Raw genomic sequence first — 21,307 nt, 5'->3', positions numbered from 1 at the left:
CTGGTCCCAAATATTTACTCATATTACCACTCTCCAACACACCCCACACAGACAAGGTCCTTGTTATACTTCTAACAGGGATTGGCTAGGAGCATAACTAGAGGAGTATCCTAGAAGTATACTAGAGAACAGTCCTGTGTTACATCTAGCTCAATCATAACATAATTATACAAATTATACATTATATATATTATTTATGTATATACATATATACATTAAAATGTATAATATATTATCTGATAATATACATTATATTACTATTACATATAATATAATTATTATACAGTATAAATAATTTTACAGTTATATACAATTATAAAATTATATAATAGAATTATAAATAATTATTATTACATGCAACTATAATTATGTAATATTAACTGCTACCACTTATTAAGCTCCTATAGTGTTAACACATTCTTCCTATTCATAATCCCTACCACCTTTCTCCTAATAATGTTAACTTACTCTTCAGACCTGACTCAGCTTGGTTGTCAGTTCCTTCAGGAAGCCTTCCCCACACTGTCCTAGTCTGGGTTAGAACTCCCCACTGCCCTCTCAGTTCCCATTATTTTCTCTTTGGCAACACTTATCACACTATATTGCCTGTTAATATTGATCTCCCCAACAAGAATATGAGCTCCATGAAAGGAGGGTGATCAATTGCTTTGTTGTTCTTTATATTGCCAGTGCCCAGAAGAGTGTCTGACACATAGTAGGCATTCAATAAATATTTGTTGAAAAAATAACTAATTATACAATAGAAAAAAAAAACTAGCATGTCCTTCATCAGCTAACTCACTTCCTTTCTGCAATGCCTTCTATAAAAAGGGGCATGAAAACAGAAGTGAGACTGATTCTCCGCTGGAAGAGAGTCATACTTTTACACAGAAGTTTATACTCTGGAAGAAGATGGCTCTTCACCACCTATGGATCTTGCTCCTTTGTCTACAAACCTGTGAGTTCTGACCCTTGATGATCCCCTCCTAATTTTCTGTTGTTTTAGAAATTTCCCTTAAGGAAGACATTGAATTGCCCTTTTGATCTGCTTTGACAGAAACACCCTGGGTCTCAAAAGGAATCCAACTGACTGGGGAGAGACCTAAAATCCAAACCTAACTGTTTTTCAGGTTTAGAGTTTATATTTCTGAATTTTATTTGTATTCAGTCTCTAAAGATCTGAGACAAACCCTTCTGCTCAGAAGAGTCAGCATATGGTAGACCTGCCCAGAAAACCAACAGAGGAACAGATAATCCAAAACCTTGAAAAACTTAAAAGCAATTTTCTTTTGGTGTTAGAATGTGTTATATAGACTTTAACAGAGATAGACCCTTCTCAATTATTTCATTTCTCCAGCAGATTAGAGAGATGCATGACTATAATTATCGTTGTAAAAGTTTCATTGTTATAAGCCCCCTTTATTTTCAAAGTAAATTCAGAGCTATTCCTCTGCTTCTGTCCTCCAAAAACCCTAAAATAAATGGAGAAGAGATTATTATCCCTGTTCTACAAATAAGTTAGTTCTCAAAAAAGAAACAGAGAAGTTGAACCGAAAATTCTGTTTTTCTTACTTATGGCTGAACAGTAAATTATAAAGGTTAAATGCATATTGGTTGTTGTTAGTACAAAGAAAACTTATGTAACATCAACATAGTTCTGGGAGTGCTTTGTCATTGCATATATTATCTCATTGAATCCTAACAATTGCCTTATTTATGTAAAAACTGACTATATTTGGCATTTCTAAATCTACTTATAGTGTCTCTTACCAGCTTTGGAAATGCATTAGCAAATTCCTGGCATAAGTTAGAACACAGAGAATCTAGTGGGTTAGGATTTCTTGAAAAGGTAGAATCCATGCACTTTGGTGTCCCTGGTTCCCTTAACCATTTAAAACTGTGGCTCATTTAATGTGAGCTTCATAGGTATTGTATCCACTGGGCAGGTCAGGGTTTTAGAGCCTATGTTAGTCATCCGGACATACAAGTAGAAGATGCAAGTAGATGGGGAAAAAAGTTGAATAGAACCTAAGTGTAAATCTAGGGATGTCCCCAATCTTCCAAAGAAGGGCTGGACAGGGTGGTACTTGATACCACTTAACTTGGAAAGTATTTTACAATTTTTATGCCCACATTCTTATGTGATACATACTAAAATCATTTAAATAAGCAAGATAGATATTATTAATTCCATTATGCAAAAAAGTGTAATCTAAGATTCAAGTTAAACAATTCACCTGAAATTTCACAACCTGAAATTGGTAGAGCTGGAAATGGACATTTGTTCTGTTAACCCCAGGGCTATAGTTCTTTCTGCTGCACACTTTTCTGACCTCTTCACTCATTCAGTTTCTACGTCCTTGATACTCTTCAAAGGGCAAAACATGCTACGATGAAAGACAGCTCTAAGATACACTTGCCTCATCTACTGAAACTGAAATCGAAGTTGTCAAATCAGCTAGCAGTGAATCATTCATCCATTAGTTTTAGGACTTTGGGAAAATTATATAAACTCCACCTGTTGTCAGGAAGAGGACTATTTCCCCTCTTCCCCCTCTTGAGTTCTTGTGGCTGGACTAATAATAAAATTGACACAAGACAAATTATAGGAGAAAAGAGACAAATTTTAATTTGTGCACACAGAAGTCTCATAGAAATTAGACCTAACAAGTGGCCAACACAAACAGCTTTTATACTTTTTAGACAAAGAAAAAATAAACTTGTGAAGAATCAACAGGACAAAGAAACTTAGGCTTTGGGTGCTCAATCAGTGAAGAATGTAAACAGAGTTTGGGCTTGAAGTAGTAAATTAAAGTAACAAGGTTTGTTTATACAAGCTCCCTGCCCCAAATTCCCTGTCTCTGGTGATAAGGATGTCCTTGTACCTCCAGATATAGGGAGTGCACCTTTCATATGGGAGATTTATTTTCTGCTTTCAGGGGGACAGAGAAGAGTCAGAGTTTCCCTCTTGCATTGGCTGCTTCTTAAGGAACTTCAATTCAAAATAATCAACATTGGGAGTTACCTGGTGGCCTAATGGTTAGAATTCTGGGCTTTCACTGCCATGGCCCGGGTTCAATCCCTGGTAGGGGAACTGAGATCCCTGCAAGTGGCACGGCCAAAAAGTAATAATAATAATCAATACGTCATTGTGGCATATTTGGGGACAGCCCATCCTGGGTCCCAAAAATGTTATTTAGATTTCAAAATGGGAGAACTATTAGTACAATAGGATTGTTTTGAGAACCAAAATGATAATCCATGTACAACACTTGGCACAGTATCTGAATATAGTAGGTGCTTAACAAATATTAGCTAATGCTGTTGTTTTTCACACTTGCTTTTCACGTGGTTTTAGGAGGAGCCAGGGCTTTCTTGCACTGAGATCCTGGGCGAGACTCCTCTGTTTAGGATGATCCAAGGAACATGAGCAGATGAAAAGATGGTGGGAATTTGAGCTTAGGTGTGGGATTTTGGGGTTCCATAAGAGAAAACCAGGGATGAAATATTCATTTTGTCAGGGATCCATAAATGAGGGGTGGGGACTTGTTTTTATAGCAGCAAAACTAAAAGTACTTTCAGGTACAATTTGCCTTTGCTGAATGGATCTGTTTACCTTTTAAAATTTATTCCACCAACATTTCCTGAGTCAAAAATATACCCGAAATCCCTCCTGCTGCTATTCCTGGCAAAGGTGGTCCCTTATATTTAGCACTGGGCTTAGACATCAACACTGACTTTACTTACTTCCCTGGAATTCAGAGCAGTGGAAGCAGCTGAAATGCAGTGGGAAAAGGGGGTTGGAAATCCCATTTTCCCTTGAAATCACTGAAATAAGAGGAGTCTGAGTGTGCAAAGCTCATGACCATTCCATGTTGGAAAAGTTTTCTCTAAGAACCAAGACTCACAGTCTTATGCTCTATAATCTCAACTTCCTCATCATGACCTGTGAACACTGTGACTGACTGTCCCTCCAAGTATTCTGCTAGCTACCTACCCTCTGGGGTAGAAAACAAGAATCCACCGCTTTTGCTTCATGCTCCTCTACGTGTTCTTTCTCACACTCCTTTAATTCTTCCTTTTCTCCACACCTTTCTCACTTCTCTTTCTTCAGCCCCTCCACTTGCTCCCTTATCCTCTCTCCTGTCAATAATAGTAATAATTAACCATTTATGAAGCAATCACTACATGTCTGGCATTACTCTAAGTAGTGTACGTTTGTTATTTTGTCTAATCCTCACAACACCTTATGAGATGGATACTATTAATATCCCAGTTTACAGATGAAGACATTAACACAGAAAATCAGAAGTCATTTAGCCAAAAAGTGGGGGAAGTATGACTTGAACTCCAGTGTCTTTAGGCTTAACCACTGAGCAGTGCTGCCTTCACCCACTTTGATGCTGAAGTGGAATTGTCCCTGAGATTGATGGTTATCCCACTTTGGGATTTATCATGAATGGTGATTTATTCCCAACAAGAAAGGATTATTCAGCAGAAGCTGGGCCTATCTCTATACCTACCTACAGAGGAGGATGGGGGTTAGAGGCCAGACCTTTGCCAATATCAGAAGTTTAGGCAGGCCAGCAAGGCAGAATATCCAAGGAAATGACCATATCCAGACATGGTTCAGGTATCATTCACATGAACATGGTTATGTGTTGACTTGAATTTTCTTCTTCAGAACAAACAAGCGTCCAGTATCAACAAGGTCTTGATGTCTTGTTGAATGTAGAGCACATCATGGTGTGTTCCAGCAGGTGATACTTAAAAGTACAAGAGAAGTGAGCGGGCCCCTCTGGATATCTGTTCCTGGATAAGTAGGCCCCAACCATCATCCTGTGGGTTAGGGAGAGAACTTCATGCCTGGAGAAGGGTCCTGGCAAGAGTCAATTTGCCACTAGTCCAAAGTCCTAATGAAGAGGGGCCTTCAAGATAAAGACCAAGCCTCTGTTCTAGAAAGCGATTTGAGCAGACTACTACCATAGACACTCAGAAAGGGCTTAAAAGCAAAAGCCCAAACTAACACACCATGGTAAAGAAATTATACTCCAATAAAGTTGTTAAAAAAGAAAAACAAACTACTATGTATAAAACAGACAAGCAAAAGGGTGTATTGTATAGTACAGGGGAATATAGCTATTATTTTCTAATAATTTTAAATGGAGTATAATCAATAAAAATTTGAAAAATATAAATAAATAAAGCAAATCATTGTAAAGATTCCATGATACAGAGCTTAGCACAAATGTCTGGCACATAGTAAGTGCTCAATAAATATTGGCTATTGCTCAAAAAAAAAAAAAAGAGCAAAAGCCCAGTTATAGACAAGAAAAAATATATTAAGTATGGGGAAAACTAGGTGTCAGGACATTAGCTTAAAAATCCAGTCTCCAAGTAGAGGCTCGAAGCTGCATACTTGTGACAACACAGGACTCCAGTAGAGGGGGTAGTGACCCACCACACCAACCCAATCCACAAAGCAGCCCTAGAGATCAATATGGTGACCCACAAGGCAGCCAGAGTGCCTTCACAACAGGAGCCCAAAAGTCAGTGCTAGGCCACTTGGGTTACTCAAGTATTTTCTAAATCAAACCTTTCTTCTCTTGAACCTAAGAGAAGGATGAATCTGTAAGTTTGGGGGTATCTAAACTCATCTACGTGGAAGTTGGAAAAGAAAGAGGTGTGAACAATCAATTGGGGAGCTGATGTTAGTAGAGGTATGTACCCACATTTCCTTTGTTATACTCGATTTTTGATTATATGCTTACAGTGCTGAGTAGTGATAAAACAATGGGTGGTCAGGACCCCATCTCTGTTTTGAGAATCTGTGTGTGTGTGTGGGGGGTGGGTGTGTGGGTGTGTTTTGCAGAAGTGGAATCAAGTCAACCCAAATCTCAGTAAAGATAATATAAAGTAAAAAAAAAAAAAATCCAGCAGAAAATAGCATACTATTGTATGGGGGTGGTAGGTTCCTTTTTTTTAAAACCTCATAACCAAGGACTTTCCATGCTCATGGAGAATAACACAAAACTTCTGGCTGCTAACACTTTGTTTCCTCTTTGTCTGCTACTTCACTTCACTCAGAATAACTGGTTACAACCACCTCTCTTCTGGGTGCCATTGGGTGGTGCTACGTCTGGTCACCCTTCCAGGCCTGGAATATTCAGGCAGGCAGTGAATGGGAGGAGAGGAGGGGAAGGTTAGCTGGAGTCAAAAAAAGGACAAGAAATACTGACTTGAAGAATCCTAAAGAAGTGAGGGGTTTGGGTCACTATTAAGCAAGAGTTTACCCTTCCTTATTTCCACTCCCATGAATAGCTTCATGTTGGCCTTCTCTAACATCTCCCCAATACTGCAGCTCTTCTTCTGGAACACATAAAAGTTGTCTGGTGATATTATCTTAATCTCTGTAATAATGCTTTCATTTTACATAACAAACACATATGATGCCTAGTACATGCAAGGTACTTTTCCAAAAGGCTTACAAATATTAACTTGTTTAACTCTCATAACGCTTCTATGAAGTAAGTGCTACTATTAGTCTATTGGCTTCATTTAGAAGCTGATAAAACTGAGACACAGAGAGGTGGTTAAATTTCCCAAAGTCTCATGGCTAGAACCTGGCAGAAGCAGGACTCAAGCTCAGGCAGTCTGGATCTTCATCACTAAGTCATGGTGCTTGACACAGGGGCAGAAACAGGGTGCTCTTCATGGCAAGACTCCCTTTGGGGATTCTAGATTCTTCTCTGTTGATATATACACCTGAGAGCACTCTAGTGTCATTTGTTTTTGGAATTTTTGAATTTTATTTTATATTTTTATACAGCAGGTTCTTATTAGTCATCAATTTTATACACATCAGTGTATACATGTCAATCCCAATAGCCCAATTCAGCACATCACCATCCCCAAACCCCCGCGGCTTACCCCTTTTGGTGTCCATACGTTTGTTCTCTACATCTGTGTCTCAACGTCTGCCCTGCAAACTGGTTCATCTGCACCATTTTTCTAGGTTCCACGTACATGTGTTAATATACAATATTAGTTTTTCTCTTTCTGACTTACTTCACTCTGTATGACACTCTCTAGATCCATCCACATCTCAACAAATGACTCAATTTCATTCCTTTTTATGGCTGAGTAATATTCCATTGTATATACGTACCACATCTTCTTTATCCATTCATCCATCAATGGACATTTAGGTTGCTTCCATGACCTGGCTATTGTAAATAGTGCTGCAATGAACGTTGGGGTGCATGTGTCTTTTTGAATTATGGTTTTCTCTGGGTATATGCCCAGTAGTGGGATTGCTGGGTCATATGGTAATTCTATTTTTAGTTTTTTAAGGAACCTCCATATTGTTCTCCATAGTGGCTGTATCAATTTACATTCCCACCAGCAGTGCAAGAGTGTTCCCTTTTCTCCACACCCTCTCCAGCACTTGTTGTTTGTAGATTTTCTGATGATGCCCATTCTAACTGGTGTGAGGTGATACTTCACTGTAGTTTCGATTTGCATTTCTCTAATAATTAGTGATGTTGAGCAGCTTTTCATGTGCTTCTTGGCCATCTGTATGTCTTCTTTGGAGAAATGTCTATTTAGGTCTTCTGCCCATTTTTGGATTGGGTTGTTTGTTTCTTTAATATTGAGCTGCATGGGCTGTTTATATATTTTGAAGATTAATCCTTTGTCCATTAATTCTTTTGCAAATATTTTCTCCCATTCTGAGGGCTGTCTTTTTGTCTTGTTTATGGTTTCCTTTGCTGTGCAAAATCTTTGACGTTTCCTTAGGTCCCATTTGTTTATTTTTGTTTTTATTTCCATTTCTCTAGAAGGAGGGTCAAAAGGATCTTGCTGTGATTTGTGTCAAATAATGTTCTTCCTATGTTTTTCTCTAAGAGTTTTATAGTGTCCTGTCTTACATTTAGGTCTCTAATCCATTTTGAATTTACTTTTGTGTATGGTGTTAGGGAGTGTTCTAATTTCATTCTTTTCCATGTAGCTGTCCAGTTTTCCCAGCATCACTTATTGAAGAGACTCTCTTTTCTCCATTGTGTATTCTTGCCTCCTTTGCAATAGATTAGTTGACCATAGGAGTGTGGGTTTATCTCTGGGCTTTCTATCTTGTTCCATTGATCTATATTTCTATTTTTGTGCCAGTACCATATTGTCTTGATTATTGTAGCTTTGTAGTATAGTCTGAAGTCAGGGAGTCTGATTCCCCCTGTTCCGTTTTTCTCCCTCAAGACTGCTTTGGCTATTCGGGGTCTTTTGTGTCTCCATACAAATTTTAAGATTTTTTGTTCTAGTTCTGTAAAAAATGCCATTGGTAATTTGATAGGGATTGCATTGAATTTGTAGATTGCTTTGGGTAGTATAGTCATTTTCACAATATTGATTCTTCCAATCCAAGAACATGGTCTATCTCTCCATCTGTTGGTATCACCTTTAATTTCTTTCATCAGTATCTTATAGTTTTCTGCATACAGGTCTTTTGTTTCCCTAGGTAGGCTTATTTCTAGGTATTTTATTTTTTTCGTTACAATGGTAGATGGGAGTGTTTCTGTAATTTCTCTTTCAGAATTTTCATTAGCGTATAGGAATGCAAGAGTTCTAATTTCTCTTGTGGTCAGAAACGATGCTAGATATGATTTCAATTTTCTTAAATTTACTGAGGCTTGATTTGTGACCCAAGATGTGATCTATCCTGGATAATATTCCATGCGCACTTGAGAAGAAAGTGTAATCTGTTGTTTTTGGATGGAATGTCCTATAAATATCAATTAAATCTATCTGGTTTATTGTGTCATTTAAAACTTCTGTTTCCTTATTTATTTTCATTTTGGGTGATCTGCCCATTGGTGTAAGTGAGGTGTTAAAGTCCCCCACTATTATTGTGTTACTGTCGATTTCCTCTTTTATAGCTGTTAGCAGTTGCCTTGTGTATTGAGGTGCTCCTATGTTGGGTGCATATATATTTATAATTGTTATATCTTCTTCTTGGATTGATCCCTTGATCATTATGTAGTGTCCTTCCTTGTCTCTTGTAGCATTCTTTATTTTAAAGTCTATTTTTTTCTGATATGAGTATTGCTACTCCAGCTTTCTTTTGATTTCCATTTGCATGGAATATCTTTTTCCATCCCCTCACTTTCAGTCTGTATGTGTCCCTAGGTCTGAAGTGGGTCTCTTGTAGACAGCATATATATGGGTCTTGTTTTTGTTTCCATTCAGCAAGCCTGTGTCTTTTGGTTGGAGCATTTAATCCATTCACATTTAAGGTAATTATCGATATGTATGTTCCTATAACTATTTTCTTAATTCTTTTGCATCTGTTTTCGTAGGTCCTTTTCTTCTCTTGTGTTTCTCACTTAGAGAACTTCCTTTAGCATTTGTTGTAGAGCTGGTTTGGTGGTGCTGAATTCTCTTAGCTTTTGCTTCTCTGTAAAGCTTTTGATTTCTCCATCGAATCTGAATGAGATCCTTCCTGGGTAGAGTAATCTTGGTTGTAGGTTCTTCCCTTTCATCACTTTAAGTATATCATGCCACTCCCTTCTGGCTTGTAGAGTTTCTGCTGAGAAATCAGCTGTTTACCTTATGGGTGTTCCCTTGTATGTTATTTGTCATTTTTCCCTTGCTGCTTTCAATAATTTTTCTTTGTCTTTAATTTTTGCCAATTTGATTACTATGTGTCTTGGCGTGTTTCTCCTTGGGTTTATCCTGTATGGGACTCGCTACGCTTCCTGGACTTGGGTGCTATTTCCTTTCCCATGTTAGGGAAGTTTTTGACTCTAATCTCTTCAAATATTTTCTCTTGTCCTTTCCCTCTCTCTTCTCCTTCTGGGACCCCTATAATTCGAATGTTTGTGCATTTAATGTTGTCCCAGCAGTCTCTTAGGCTGTCTTCATCTCTTTTCATTCTTTTTTCTTTATTATGTTCTGCAGCAGTGAATTCCACCATTCTGTCTTCCAGGTCACTTATCCGTTCTTCTGACTCAGTTATTCTGCTATTGATTCCTTCTAGTGTAGTTTTCATTTCAGTTATTGTATTGTTCATCTCTGTTTGATTGTTCTTTAATTCTTCTAGGTCTCTGTTAAATATTTCTTGCATCTTCTCGATCTTTTCCTCCATTTTTTTCCGAGGTCCTGGATCATCTTCACTATCATTATTCTGAATTCTTTTTCTAGAAGGCTGCCTATCTCTACTTCATTTAGTTGTTTTTCTGGGGTTTTATCTTGTTCCTTCACCTGGTACATAGCCCTCTGCCTTTTCATCTTGTCTATCTTTCTGTGAATGTTGTTCTTGTTCCACAGGCTGCAGGACTGTAGTTCTTCTTACTTCTGCTGTCTGACATCTGGTGGATGAGGCTATCTAAGAGGACTGTGTAAGTTTCCTGATGGGAGGGGCTGGTGGTGGGTAGAGCTGCCTAGTGTCATTTAATCTTCAGAATTCCTCAAAGTGGTAGAGGAATTTTATTTCATTTACCAACTAGAATCCTGAGGTTTAGCAGGTAAGTGACTTAGTCATGGTCATTTAGCTGGTTGGCAACAGAGCCTTGACTAGAACATGTTTCTTGATCCCTAGTTCAGGACACTTTTACTAACCATGTTATGAAGCCCCAGCCTCTGGACCTATGCAATTTTTTTGTTGTTGTTAACAACATGAGAATATTGGAATGGAAAGTAGTTACAGTTAGCCAACTGCTCCTTCTTATTAATCAGTTTACACCATGGACCTTCCACACCAAGACCCAGAGACCAGTAGAGTTATCTCTTGCCCTCACTCTTTCTTGCTCTGAGTTTTCTACCTTGCTTTTTATTGCTAGAAAAAGGGCAACTGGGTCAGTAGCCAAAAAAGTATTTAGTTTTTCAACAAATATTTAATAATCATCCATTAATTGTTAGGGAAATACTAGTGACCAAAAAAGACAAGGACTGCATGGCAATTATATTCTCATGGGGGTGCAAAGTGGGGAAGACAATAAGTAAATACACACATACAATGCTTTAGTAGTCAAAACTGCTATGAGGAAAAATAAAGTAAGGCAAGGCCATAGGGAGTGATGGGAAGGAGACTGCTACTTAAACATGGTGTTTAAGAAAGCTCTCTCTGATGAGATGACATTGGAGCAGAGTTTCACAGTAAGGGAGTGCTAGAAACAGTGTAGAAAAGGAGGACAGCAAGTATAAAGTCTCTAAGGCAACAGCAGCTGGTTTGAAGAATGAGGAAGTCAGTGTGGTTGGAGTGAGTAGGGGAGAGAAGGGTAGGAGAGGAGGCAGGAGAGCAGGGGCAGACCAGACAGGATCTAGTAGATGGTGGCAAAGTATATGAAAGGAGACTAGGGAGCCCCTCAAAACCCCAAATGTACACTGTCTTTGTTTTTAATAGACTCTAAGGGGAACTATGAGGTTTAAGTCTAAACACCCTCTTTGTTGTCATCAATATTTGATATTTCAAAATCTCTTTAGATTCCACCCAACACTTCTTAGTAAGTTTCCCTTGCTCAGCTTTGAAGAATTTGGATAATTCCCTCCTTACCACCCTTCCCCCACCAATACCTTCTATTTTAAAACAAAATCAAATAGTAGTTTTGCTTGACCCTCTAGCTATTATTCTATCTTATAACATTTCTTTCACTATTAAGCTTTTCCACTTCTTTACCACATATTCTATCCTCAATCCTCTGTACTCTGGGCTCCATTTGAATCATCTTAACTTGCACTACATTCTCAAGCACCATCAATAACCTCCTAATGGACAAATCTAGGGATCACTTTCAGTCTTTATCTTACTTGAAGACTGAATCATTAGACATCAGTTACAGCCCCCTTCTTGAGATTTTTTGTCCTCCTGGATTTCATGATATTGTCCACTACTGGTTCCTCTCTTGCCACTCCTACCACTTGGTCTATTCAGTTTCTTTTGACAGTGCCTCTTTTAGAACTGTGAGCACTGTTCACAAGGCTCAGCCTTGGACTTCAGCCAACTCTTCCTGAGTGACCCTCTTCTTCAATCATCTCCTCTCCATAGATGATTCCTAAACCACTTGAATTTCAGTTTGATGGCAAATGACAGAGACTCAAAAAAAAAAAAAAAAGAATTCCTTAAAGAAGAAAAAAGTTTATTTCTTGCTCATGTAAAATGTCTGGAGTTGGCAGTTCGGTTGGTAGAATAGTTCACAAGGTCATCAGGAATCCATACTTTTTCAGTCTTCCTGCGCCACAATTCTCAGTACTTGACTTCCTCTTCTTGATCCAAAATGTCCAAGATCCAGTTGTCATGGCATTCCAGCCTGCGAGAGACAAGGAAGAGATGAAGAAAACAAAGCATCCTCTTCTTAAAGATATAAAAGTTGATACAATACTTTCAGTTTCATCCTATGGACCTGAACTTAGTCACATGACCAAACTGAGCTAGCAGAAGGCTGGGCAATGTAGTCTTTTTTTTTTTTTTAACATCTTTATTGGAGTATAATTGCTTTACAATGGTGTGTAAGTTTCCACTTTATAACAAATTGAATCAGCTATACATATACATATAACACCATATCTCTTCCCTCTTGCATCTCCCTCCCTCCCCCCCTCCTTATCCCACCCCTCTAGGTGGTCACAAAGCACTGAGCTGATCTCCCTGTGCTATGTGGCTGCTTCCCACTAGCTATCGGTTTTACATTTGATAGTGTATATATGTCCATGTCACTCTCTCAGTTTGTCCCATCTTACCCTTCCCCCTCCCATGTCCTCAAGTCCATTCTCTAGTAGGTCTGCGTCTTTATTCCCGTCCTGCGCCTAGGTTCTTCATGACCTTTTTTTCTTTTTTTTTCTTTTAGATTCCATATATATGTGTTACTAAGAATGGAGATGAAAACAAATATTGGAAAACAACTAGCAGATTCTGTCACAGCCCCCCAAATAATACTTTGAATCCATTAACTTTTCTTATCTTCCATCCTTCCAACTCCTTATTTAGATGGTCCACCATCATCTCACGTTCAATATTTCTGATACTAAACTTGTCTTCTCCTTTTGACTTCTTTCAAGCATAAACTTAATCAATTTCCAGTAGCTATTAGTTTTCCACTGACATGAAGTAGACACTCAAAATATATTGTTGAATTCTGTGACATGCCTCCTTATTCCTTGCCTTTATTTGCGCTCTCTCTCAAATTCAGCCCTTCTTTTCCACTCTCATCATCATCCCCCGATTCATGCCCAGATGGCTACAATAGCCTATGAAATGGTTTCTTAAGCCCAGCTTCTCTTTCCTCTTATTCTTCCTACATGTTATTACCATACTACTATGACCCTAAAACATCATTTAATTTTTATTCTCAAAAACTTTAATAGCTCCCCTCTGCCTGTGGTGTAGACTTCAAACTCAGGGCTGTCCCAAATCTAAACAATTTATATCTCCAGCCTTATTGCTCTCTACTCTGTTATGCAAATCTATACTCATTCAACCTATATCACACATTCTCCTGCTTCTAAACTTCTATTCAGAACCTGAGGACCCGAGACACCAATCCTTTCCCTTTCTATCCAATAAAATTCTATTCACTCTTCAAGGTCTTCCTCAAATTCTATTTCCTCCAAGAAGTTTTCTCTAACAACTGCAGATCAAAGTGATCTCTCCCTTCTTTGAAATCCTACTGCAATTATTGTCTCTACCATTTGCTTAAATTTATCATTTACCACTTCATATTGTAAAGGAGATTTATGTGTGTCTGTGTGTGTGTCTCATTTCCCTAAGCATATATGAAATTTCTAAAAAAGACAAGGAAATTTTCTTGATCATAGACTTGCATAGTGCATTTCATAGTAAGTCCTTAAGACATTTTTGTGCCACAAATTCTCTCTGAAATTGAGTTTTCTTAAGGTCTCCTCCAACACTAATATAATGTTTGAGTCCCCTCAGCACCTAGAAATATAAATATTAGGGTTGGTTGATACGGAGATTCTTTTTTTAAAAGACTGAAGTCTTTAAGAGAAGAATAAAGGCCACCAAGTGGAGTGGTACTGAAAACTCTATCCCTCTTTGCTTTACTTGAATTAGCCCTTAATAATGGCTCTTCATACATTCTTCAGTATGGCCCTGGTGTCATGAAGGCCATCATAGAGAGGGACTAGGGAAGCCCTAAAGGGCATGTCCTAATTGTTAAGGTGAGGATGAGAATGAGAATCATTACTAACATTTATTTTGGTTTGATGGTTACCAGAGTTTCTACTCATACGATTTTCTGATCACTAATTAGATAGGCAATTTTTATAGTTATTATTTCCATTCTGTGGATGAAAATACTGAAACTCAGAAAAGTCTTCTGGTTTTATTAAGTTTGCCCAGCTCATAAGTAGAAGTACTAGCACCTATGTCTTCAAGCCTCCTTATCTTTCTGCTGCATGCTATGGTTTTGCAGCTGCCTCAGACCTCAGATGGAATGTCCAAAGGTGCATATTACGTTTGTGCAAGCCCTACACCTTTTCTCAGCAAGCCCAGGAATCTCATCCCCAACACCACAGCACAAAATAGCAACAGGGCTTCCACTAGCTTAACGTATCTGCCACCCCCACTGCCTTATCCTTTGATGCCCCAGCATCACTTCCTGAATGACTTGCTGCAGAAGACAAGACAAACTTCAAAAACAACACCACACACCAATCATTTTGTGACCACACAATTGTGTTCCTATTAAGAAAGCCTCAGCCTTAGCAAACTTCCCACCACTTCTTGGGGTTTGATAAGAGAATTATGAGTCTTCTCACACTGAACCTGAATCCAAAGAACAGAATGGAAATTAGGCACAAGGACCTGACTAAAAAAAAAAAATCCTTATGAGACGTGGGAGATCTGGCACCAGGACCAGCCATATAATTTGTGGAACCCAGTAGAACATGAAAATATGGGGTCCCTTCTTCAAATAATATTAAGAAGTTCAAAGTGACATGGCAGCATTAAATCAAGTTCAGGTCCTTCTGAGCTCAAGGCTCTGTACGACTGCACAGGTCACATGTCCATATCCGGCACATCCAAGAATTCAGGCTGGGAAACTCTAAGTGCCCCTCTACCCGACCTTATCAGCCCAGCGGAAGAGTTTTTCTGGGGAGAATTAATGTTCAAGGAATAGATTTTAATAAACTCTGACTCCTGTCACTGAAGGCAAGCTTAGTCTCTCCTGTTCCCCTAGTGGTTTGTTCCTTTTGCTTTTACCATTTAGTACTCATCATATTGTATTATTGTTTACTTGAATGCTCATGTGACTTATTCTCTGGGCTGTGAGCTCCTCAGGGCTGCCACCATGTTCTATTCATCCCTGAGTCCCTAACACAGCATCTGACACTTAATTAGCACTTAATAAATGTTTGTAGATAGGGATCATTTGTGTCGCTCTTTCCCTCAGGGCCCTGTTATGTCTCATTCTGTACTTAGCCCACCCCACCTAAGTCACCACTCCTTGCCTGGGATATTCCTCCTAAGGGAAAATCTTGGATGTTCTGAAAGGAAAAACGTTTATATTAGAAGTCCCTGGCTCATTAAGGAGTTACTGTGTTGGAGAGCGGGGGTGGCCATAGTGAGACAGCACCATCAGGTTAAGAAATATCTTTGCTTTTCTGACACTTCAAAATGACTTGTATTCTCAATGACCTTTATTCTTGACCTCTTTTCTGTTTTTAATTAATTTATTTTTATTTTTGGCTGTGTTGGGTCTTCATTGCTGCTCATGCGCTTTCTCTAGTTGTGGCGAGCGGGGGCTATACTTCGTTGTGGTGCACAGGCTTCTCATTGTGGTGGCTTCTCTTTGTTGTGGAGCACGGGCTCTAGGAATGCGGGCTTCTGTAGTTGTGGCACATGGGCTCAGTAGTTGTGACACACGGGCTTAGTTGCTCCATGGCATGTGGGATCTTCCCAGACCAGGGCTCGGACCTGTGTCCCCTGCATTGGCAGGCAGATTCCTAACCACTGTGCCACCAGGGAAGCCCTATTCTTGCCCTCTTTATGCCAAGTCTGGATAAAATTTAGTGTCAGCCTGAACTCACTTACATGGGAAACTTTTGTTCTGTTCTTCGTGGCTTGCATGCAACCAGTACTCATCAGAATAGCTCTGTTACTCTTTATGGCTGAAGCCCTACTTGATTGGTCAGGGCCTGTATTTATTGGTTATTAAGCATTTTGAATATCATACATGCTGGCTTAATACACTATTTCACACTATATAGCTCAGTGAGAATAACAAAGTGATGAAAGAATAGAAGGAAAACGTGAAAAAACACCCTATAATTATATTGCCTTTCATTTTACAAACTATGTATTAAATCAATTTATCTTCATAAGGTAATAGAGGAGAAGAGAAAAAAATAAACATTTCATTTTTTTCCGTGTTAGATTTTAAAAGCATTCATCCTTCAGCTTTTACCCTAAAGTATTGCTGGATTCCCAGAACAAATCAAGTCCCCTTCTTATTCTCTCTCAAAGTACCATAACACTTAATACCATTTGCACTTATCCAATCAAACCAGTTCTCTTCATTTAACTGTTAAGTTCCAGAGAGCAGGAACTACGTCTATTTTTACTCATCATTGTACCCCCATCTCCTTACATCATGCTTTAAGGAGTAGATGCTCAACAAACTTTTGTATTATAATTAAATTAATAAATACCTGCCATAGTATCTGGAACAAAGCTGACCTTGAATACATACATTCATTCATTCATAAAAGTATAAATGAATAAACTAACTTTGCTTACTTCAGAAGTTGCTCCAAAAGATCCTAGGCAACACATAACTTAATTCCATTTATTAACTCATTCCACAAATATTTACTAAGCACCCACTATGTGTCAAGTACTTGTCTAAAGACTAGGGATATAGCAATGAACAAAAAAGCCCCCCCAAAATCACCAGCTTGGGGAATATTTACTCCAGAGCCTCTAAAGCACTCTCTGCCTATATCTTCTAGGAATAGAGGCATACGTGTAGCTCTCTATTTGCAAAGACCACAGTAGCCATCATAGGCTCTTGTCCCAGCTCTTTGACCACTTGGCAATATGACTTGGGAAAGAAAGAACATTTAATATCTCAGACCTCATGGAAATTTATGGCCTTCATCTCTCAAATTCCATCTAGCTCTCAGAGTCTATATGTCTAGATAAATAAATTTTAATGAAATGGATCGCTTAAAATTCACTGGGAAACTTAGTTTTTGAAAGAGAATCCTTTAGAATATTTAGCCATCATATTAAATATATTTAAAGCAGAATGCCCCCACAAAAAAGAAGATATCATCAAGAAACTGGATGAGCGGCTCCTTGGGGAGATCCAAACCTGGGGGAACAGGGAATTCTAAAAGGTGCAACAGTCAAATGGTTATGATTTTCTATTTATGTCCTCAGGTCTGGAAGCAGCTGGAAGTGACACAGACATCTTCATGGTGAATGGGATTCTGGGGGAGTTAGTTACTTTCCCCTTAAATATCCAACAATCACAGAAAGTTATCAGCATTTCTTGGAATTCCAAAACATCTGTCGCTTTTGTAACACCAGGAAACTCAGGAGCAGCACCCACAATTTCCATAACCCACCAAAATTACCATAAACGAATAAATGTCTCAGGTCAGAACTATAACCTGGAGCTCAGAAATCTGAGGTTGGAAGACTCAGGGATCTACAAAGCCGACATAAATGTAATGACCTCTGAAATGATCACCACCACCACTAGGTGCTACAATCTTCAAGTCTATCGTAAGTTGTGGGAAGACAGAGGGCTTGTTTTTTATTTTTACTTTGCAATTTGCTGTCTAAAGAACACTTTTATTTCTGACAGCTGGGTTCTCTAAATCTTTTTATACTTATAAATACTTACATAAATATATCAGTACTTAAGAGGATGTGGCTTTGTTTGCTTTTAGCTATGTACTCTTCCTGTGGACCTTGTTTCCCTTTTCTATAAAATGTAAATAATCATACTATTTATTTCCCATAGTTATTGTGAAGATCAAGTAAGACAGTGTATGCAAAGTACTTTTTAAAAACCTTTTTATTTTGAAATAATTATAGTTGCATAGAAAGGTGTAAAGAAATGTATAGGGAGGGCCTGTGTGCATTTCACCCCCACCTCTCCCAATGATAACATTTTACATAACCAGAGTACAATATCAAAACCAGGAAATCGACATTGGTACAATCTGTAGAGCTTATTTATTGAATAGGTTTCACCAGTTATATAGGCACTTATTTATGTGTATGTGTGTAGCTCTGTACAATTTATTCACATAAATAGCCTTATGTAAACACTACCATAATCAAGATACTTAACTGTACCGATGTCACAAGATTCCTTCATCCCTTTATAGTCACTCATTGCCACCCACTTTCCCCTCCCAAACTCCTGGAAGACATTAATCCATTCTTCATATCTAAAATTATGTTACTTCACAAATGTTACATAGATAGAATCATGCAGTATGCAAGCTTTGGAGATTGGCTTTTTTCATTCAGCATAATTTCTTTGAGCCATCTTAATTGTTGCAAGTATCAACAGGTTATATATTTTTATTGTTGGATAGTATTTCATGGTACAGATGTACTACTTTGTTTAACTATTCACCTATTGAGGGATATATTAGTTGTTTCTAGTTTGGGGCTTATTACAAATAAAACTGCTATGAATATTTGTGTACAAGTTTCTGCATGAAGTAAGTTTTTGTTTCTTTAAGATAAATGTCCAAGAATGAAATCATATGGTAAGTCCATTTGTCTTTCTTTAAATGGTTTATTGTGATAAAATATACATAACATTTAACATGTTAATCATTTTTAAGTGTAACATTCAGTGGCACTAAGTACGTTTACATTGTTGTGCAATCATCACCACTTTTCAACTCCAGAAATTGTTTTCCCCTTTTAGATAGATTCTATTTTTTAGAGCAGTTCAAGGTTCATACAAAAGTTTAGTAAAAAGTACGGAGTTCCCATATGCACCCTCCCTCCTACGACATACATAGCCTCCTACATTATCTACATCCCCCACCAGAATGATATATTTATTACAATTAATAATGTACATTGATACATCGTTAGCAACCAAAGTCCACAGTTTACATTAGGGTTCACTCTTGGTGTTATACATTCTATGGGTAATGACAAATATATAATGACATTTATCCACCATGACAGTATCATTCAGAATAGTTTCACTGCCCTAAAATCCCTCTGTGTTCTGTTATTCATCCCTCCCCCCAAGCCCTGGCAACCACTGATCTTACTGTCTCCATGGTTTTGTCTTTTTCAGAATGTCATGTAGTTGGAATCAAACAGTATGTAACCCTTTCAGGTTGGCTTCGTCCAACCTGCATTTAAGTTATCTTCGTATCTTTTCATGGCTTCATAGCTCTCTCCAGAACTTTTGAGTCATTTTTAGTGTTAAAAGGATTGCCAAATTATTTTGCATTCCCCCTAAAAATGTACGAATGATCAGTATCTCCACATCCTCACAGCATTTAGTGTTGTCACTGTTATTTTGGTCATTCTGATGAGTAGTATATTTCATTTTGGTTTTTAATTTTAATTTCTCCAATAGCTAATGCAAAGTGCCTTTAAAAGGTAAAATATTAGTACTGTTATCATCACTAAAATTACGCAGTTCACTAGCAGATGTGTGTGGTGTGTTACGCAATGCTACTCAAAGTGTGGTCTGTGTGCTGGCAACATCAGCATCACCTGGGAACTTATTGGAAATGCAAATTCTCAGGCCACAATCCTTACCATTGGTGGTGAAGCCCAGGAATCTGTGTTTTAACATTCTCTCTGAACTATTCCTATGTGTGCTGAAGTTTGAGAAGTGCTAATCTAGAACTGCTCTGTCCAACATGGTAGTCAGTAGCTACATGTAGCTATTAAGTATTTGAAATGTGGTGAGTACAAATTGAAATGTGCTCTAAGTGTAAAATACACAGTAGATTTAGCATCAATAAAGAAACCCATAAAATATCTTATTAATCAATTTTATATTGGTTCCAGGTTAAGATAACATTTTGGATATATTGAGTTAAATAAAATACATTATTACATCACCTGTTTATTTTCACTACTTTTAATGTGGCTATTAGAAAAATTTAAATTACATAAGTGATTAACATTTTATTTCAGCACTAATTTATAGCATAGAGAATATTTGAGCCATGTCTCAAGGATTTTACTGTCCATCTGCCCCACAGCAGAAAAACACAGAAATGCGACTAATAGATAAAATTCAGTTATACAGTTAATCCACTAAAGTTCAAGCTCCATAAAGGCAGAGACTGGTATATGATACACTTCATGTTCCCAGCTCCTACCTTGCCAGGCACATAGTGGGTGCTGCAGAAGTATTTGTTGAATGGAAAAGTGAATTGATCATAATAGTCCCAGGTCCTAATACAGTGCCTGACAATTGTAAGTGCTCAATTAATATAGCATAATTCAATCAGGTTGCATCTGGATAGGACGCATACTGTAAAGAGCATTAATGTCAGAATTAGAACCCTTGCCAACTGTGTGACCCTGGCAAAGTTGTTTACCTTGTCTGGGCCTAAATTTCCTTATCTATAGAATGTAGATTGTAATAGGTGGGATTAATTGAGATAGTGTTAGTTGAGCTCCTAGTACAGTGCAAGCCTTAAAGTAGATGCTCAATAACTAGCTGTTGTTATTAATTTTTTAACCCTTGTCCCCTTTTTAGATTCTAGCTAGGAAGAACTTCCTAGATGAAGAAGGCTCTGAACTGGGCATGAGCGACAGAGTCAAAGAACCATACCCAAGTGTGGACACTTCAGAAAACATCTGACTCATTCAAGAACTTTGGCTGAGAAAATATAGAGGGCGTTCAATCTTATGATGTTTGTTTTCATCCCGTTATATGTTTAGTTTTACCCACTCAGTCTTTAGGGGGTGTTAAACCATCTGCAATTAGGGCAGACTACTGTAAAATCTTAGAGAAAGTCCATACAACAAAATCTGCACTTTTTGGGTAGTTAGCTGAGAAGATAAAGAGAAAGAAACTGACATTTAATGAACACTATTTGTATGGCATTCTACCACCTAATTTTTTAAAATACATAAAGATTATACATATTTAGGCAATATGTGCACAAACAGAGCAAAAGATAATACAATGAAATGCAACTCTTCCTTTTCAGAGGCAGTCACTATTGCCAGTTTATTTTGCTTCTTCAGTAGAAAATTAAAGTACATATAAGCATAAATAGATTGATGCTGGATAGATAGATAGATAGATAGATAGATAGATAGATAGATAGATAGATAGATGAT

At 37.9% G+C, this 21,307-nt stretch overlaps 1 protein-coding gene across 2 annotated transcripts in view; it reads left to right on the top strand.

Moving 5' to 3' along the window:
• Nucleotides 1-868: 868 nt before the first annotated feature.
• Nucleotides 869-21,307, top strand: part of CD84 (CD84 molecule) — a 35,530-nt gene continuing 15,091 nt past the window's right edge. For both annotated transcript variants that reach the window (XR_009522192.1, XM_060032629.1), the window contains exons 1-2: nt 869-958; nt 17,393-17,740. Coding sequence is in view for 1 of the 2 variants with exons in the window: in XM_060032629.1 (XP_059888612.1) it covers nt 913-958; nt 17,393-17,740 (394 nt within the window). In the remaining variant the exon portion in view is untranslated. The remainder of the gene's footprint in view (nt 959-17,392; nt 17,741-21,307) is intronic.

This window comes from Delphinus delphis, chromosome 1 (assembly GCF_949987515.2).
Source record: "Delphinus delphis chromosome 1, mDelDel1.2, whole genome shotgun sequence".
Lineage (NCBI taxonomy): Eukaryota > Metazoa > Chordata > Mammalia > Artiodactyla > Delphinidae > Delphinus > Delphinus delphis.
Note: the sequence above shows the minus strand (reverse complement) of the source record. Positions and strands in the feature narration are given on the sequence as shown.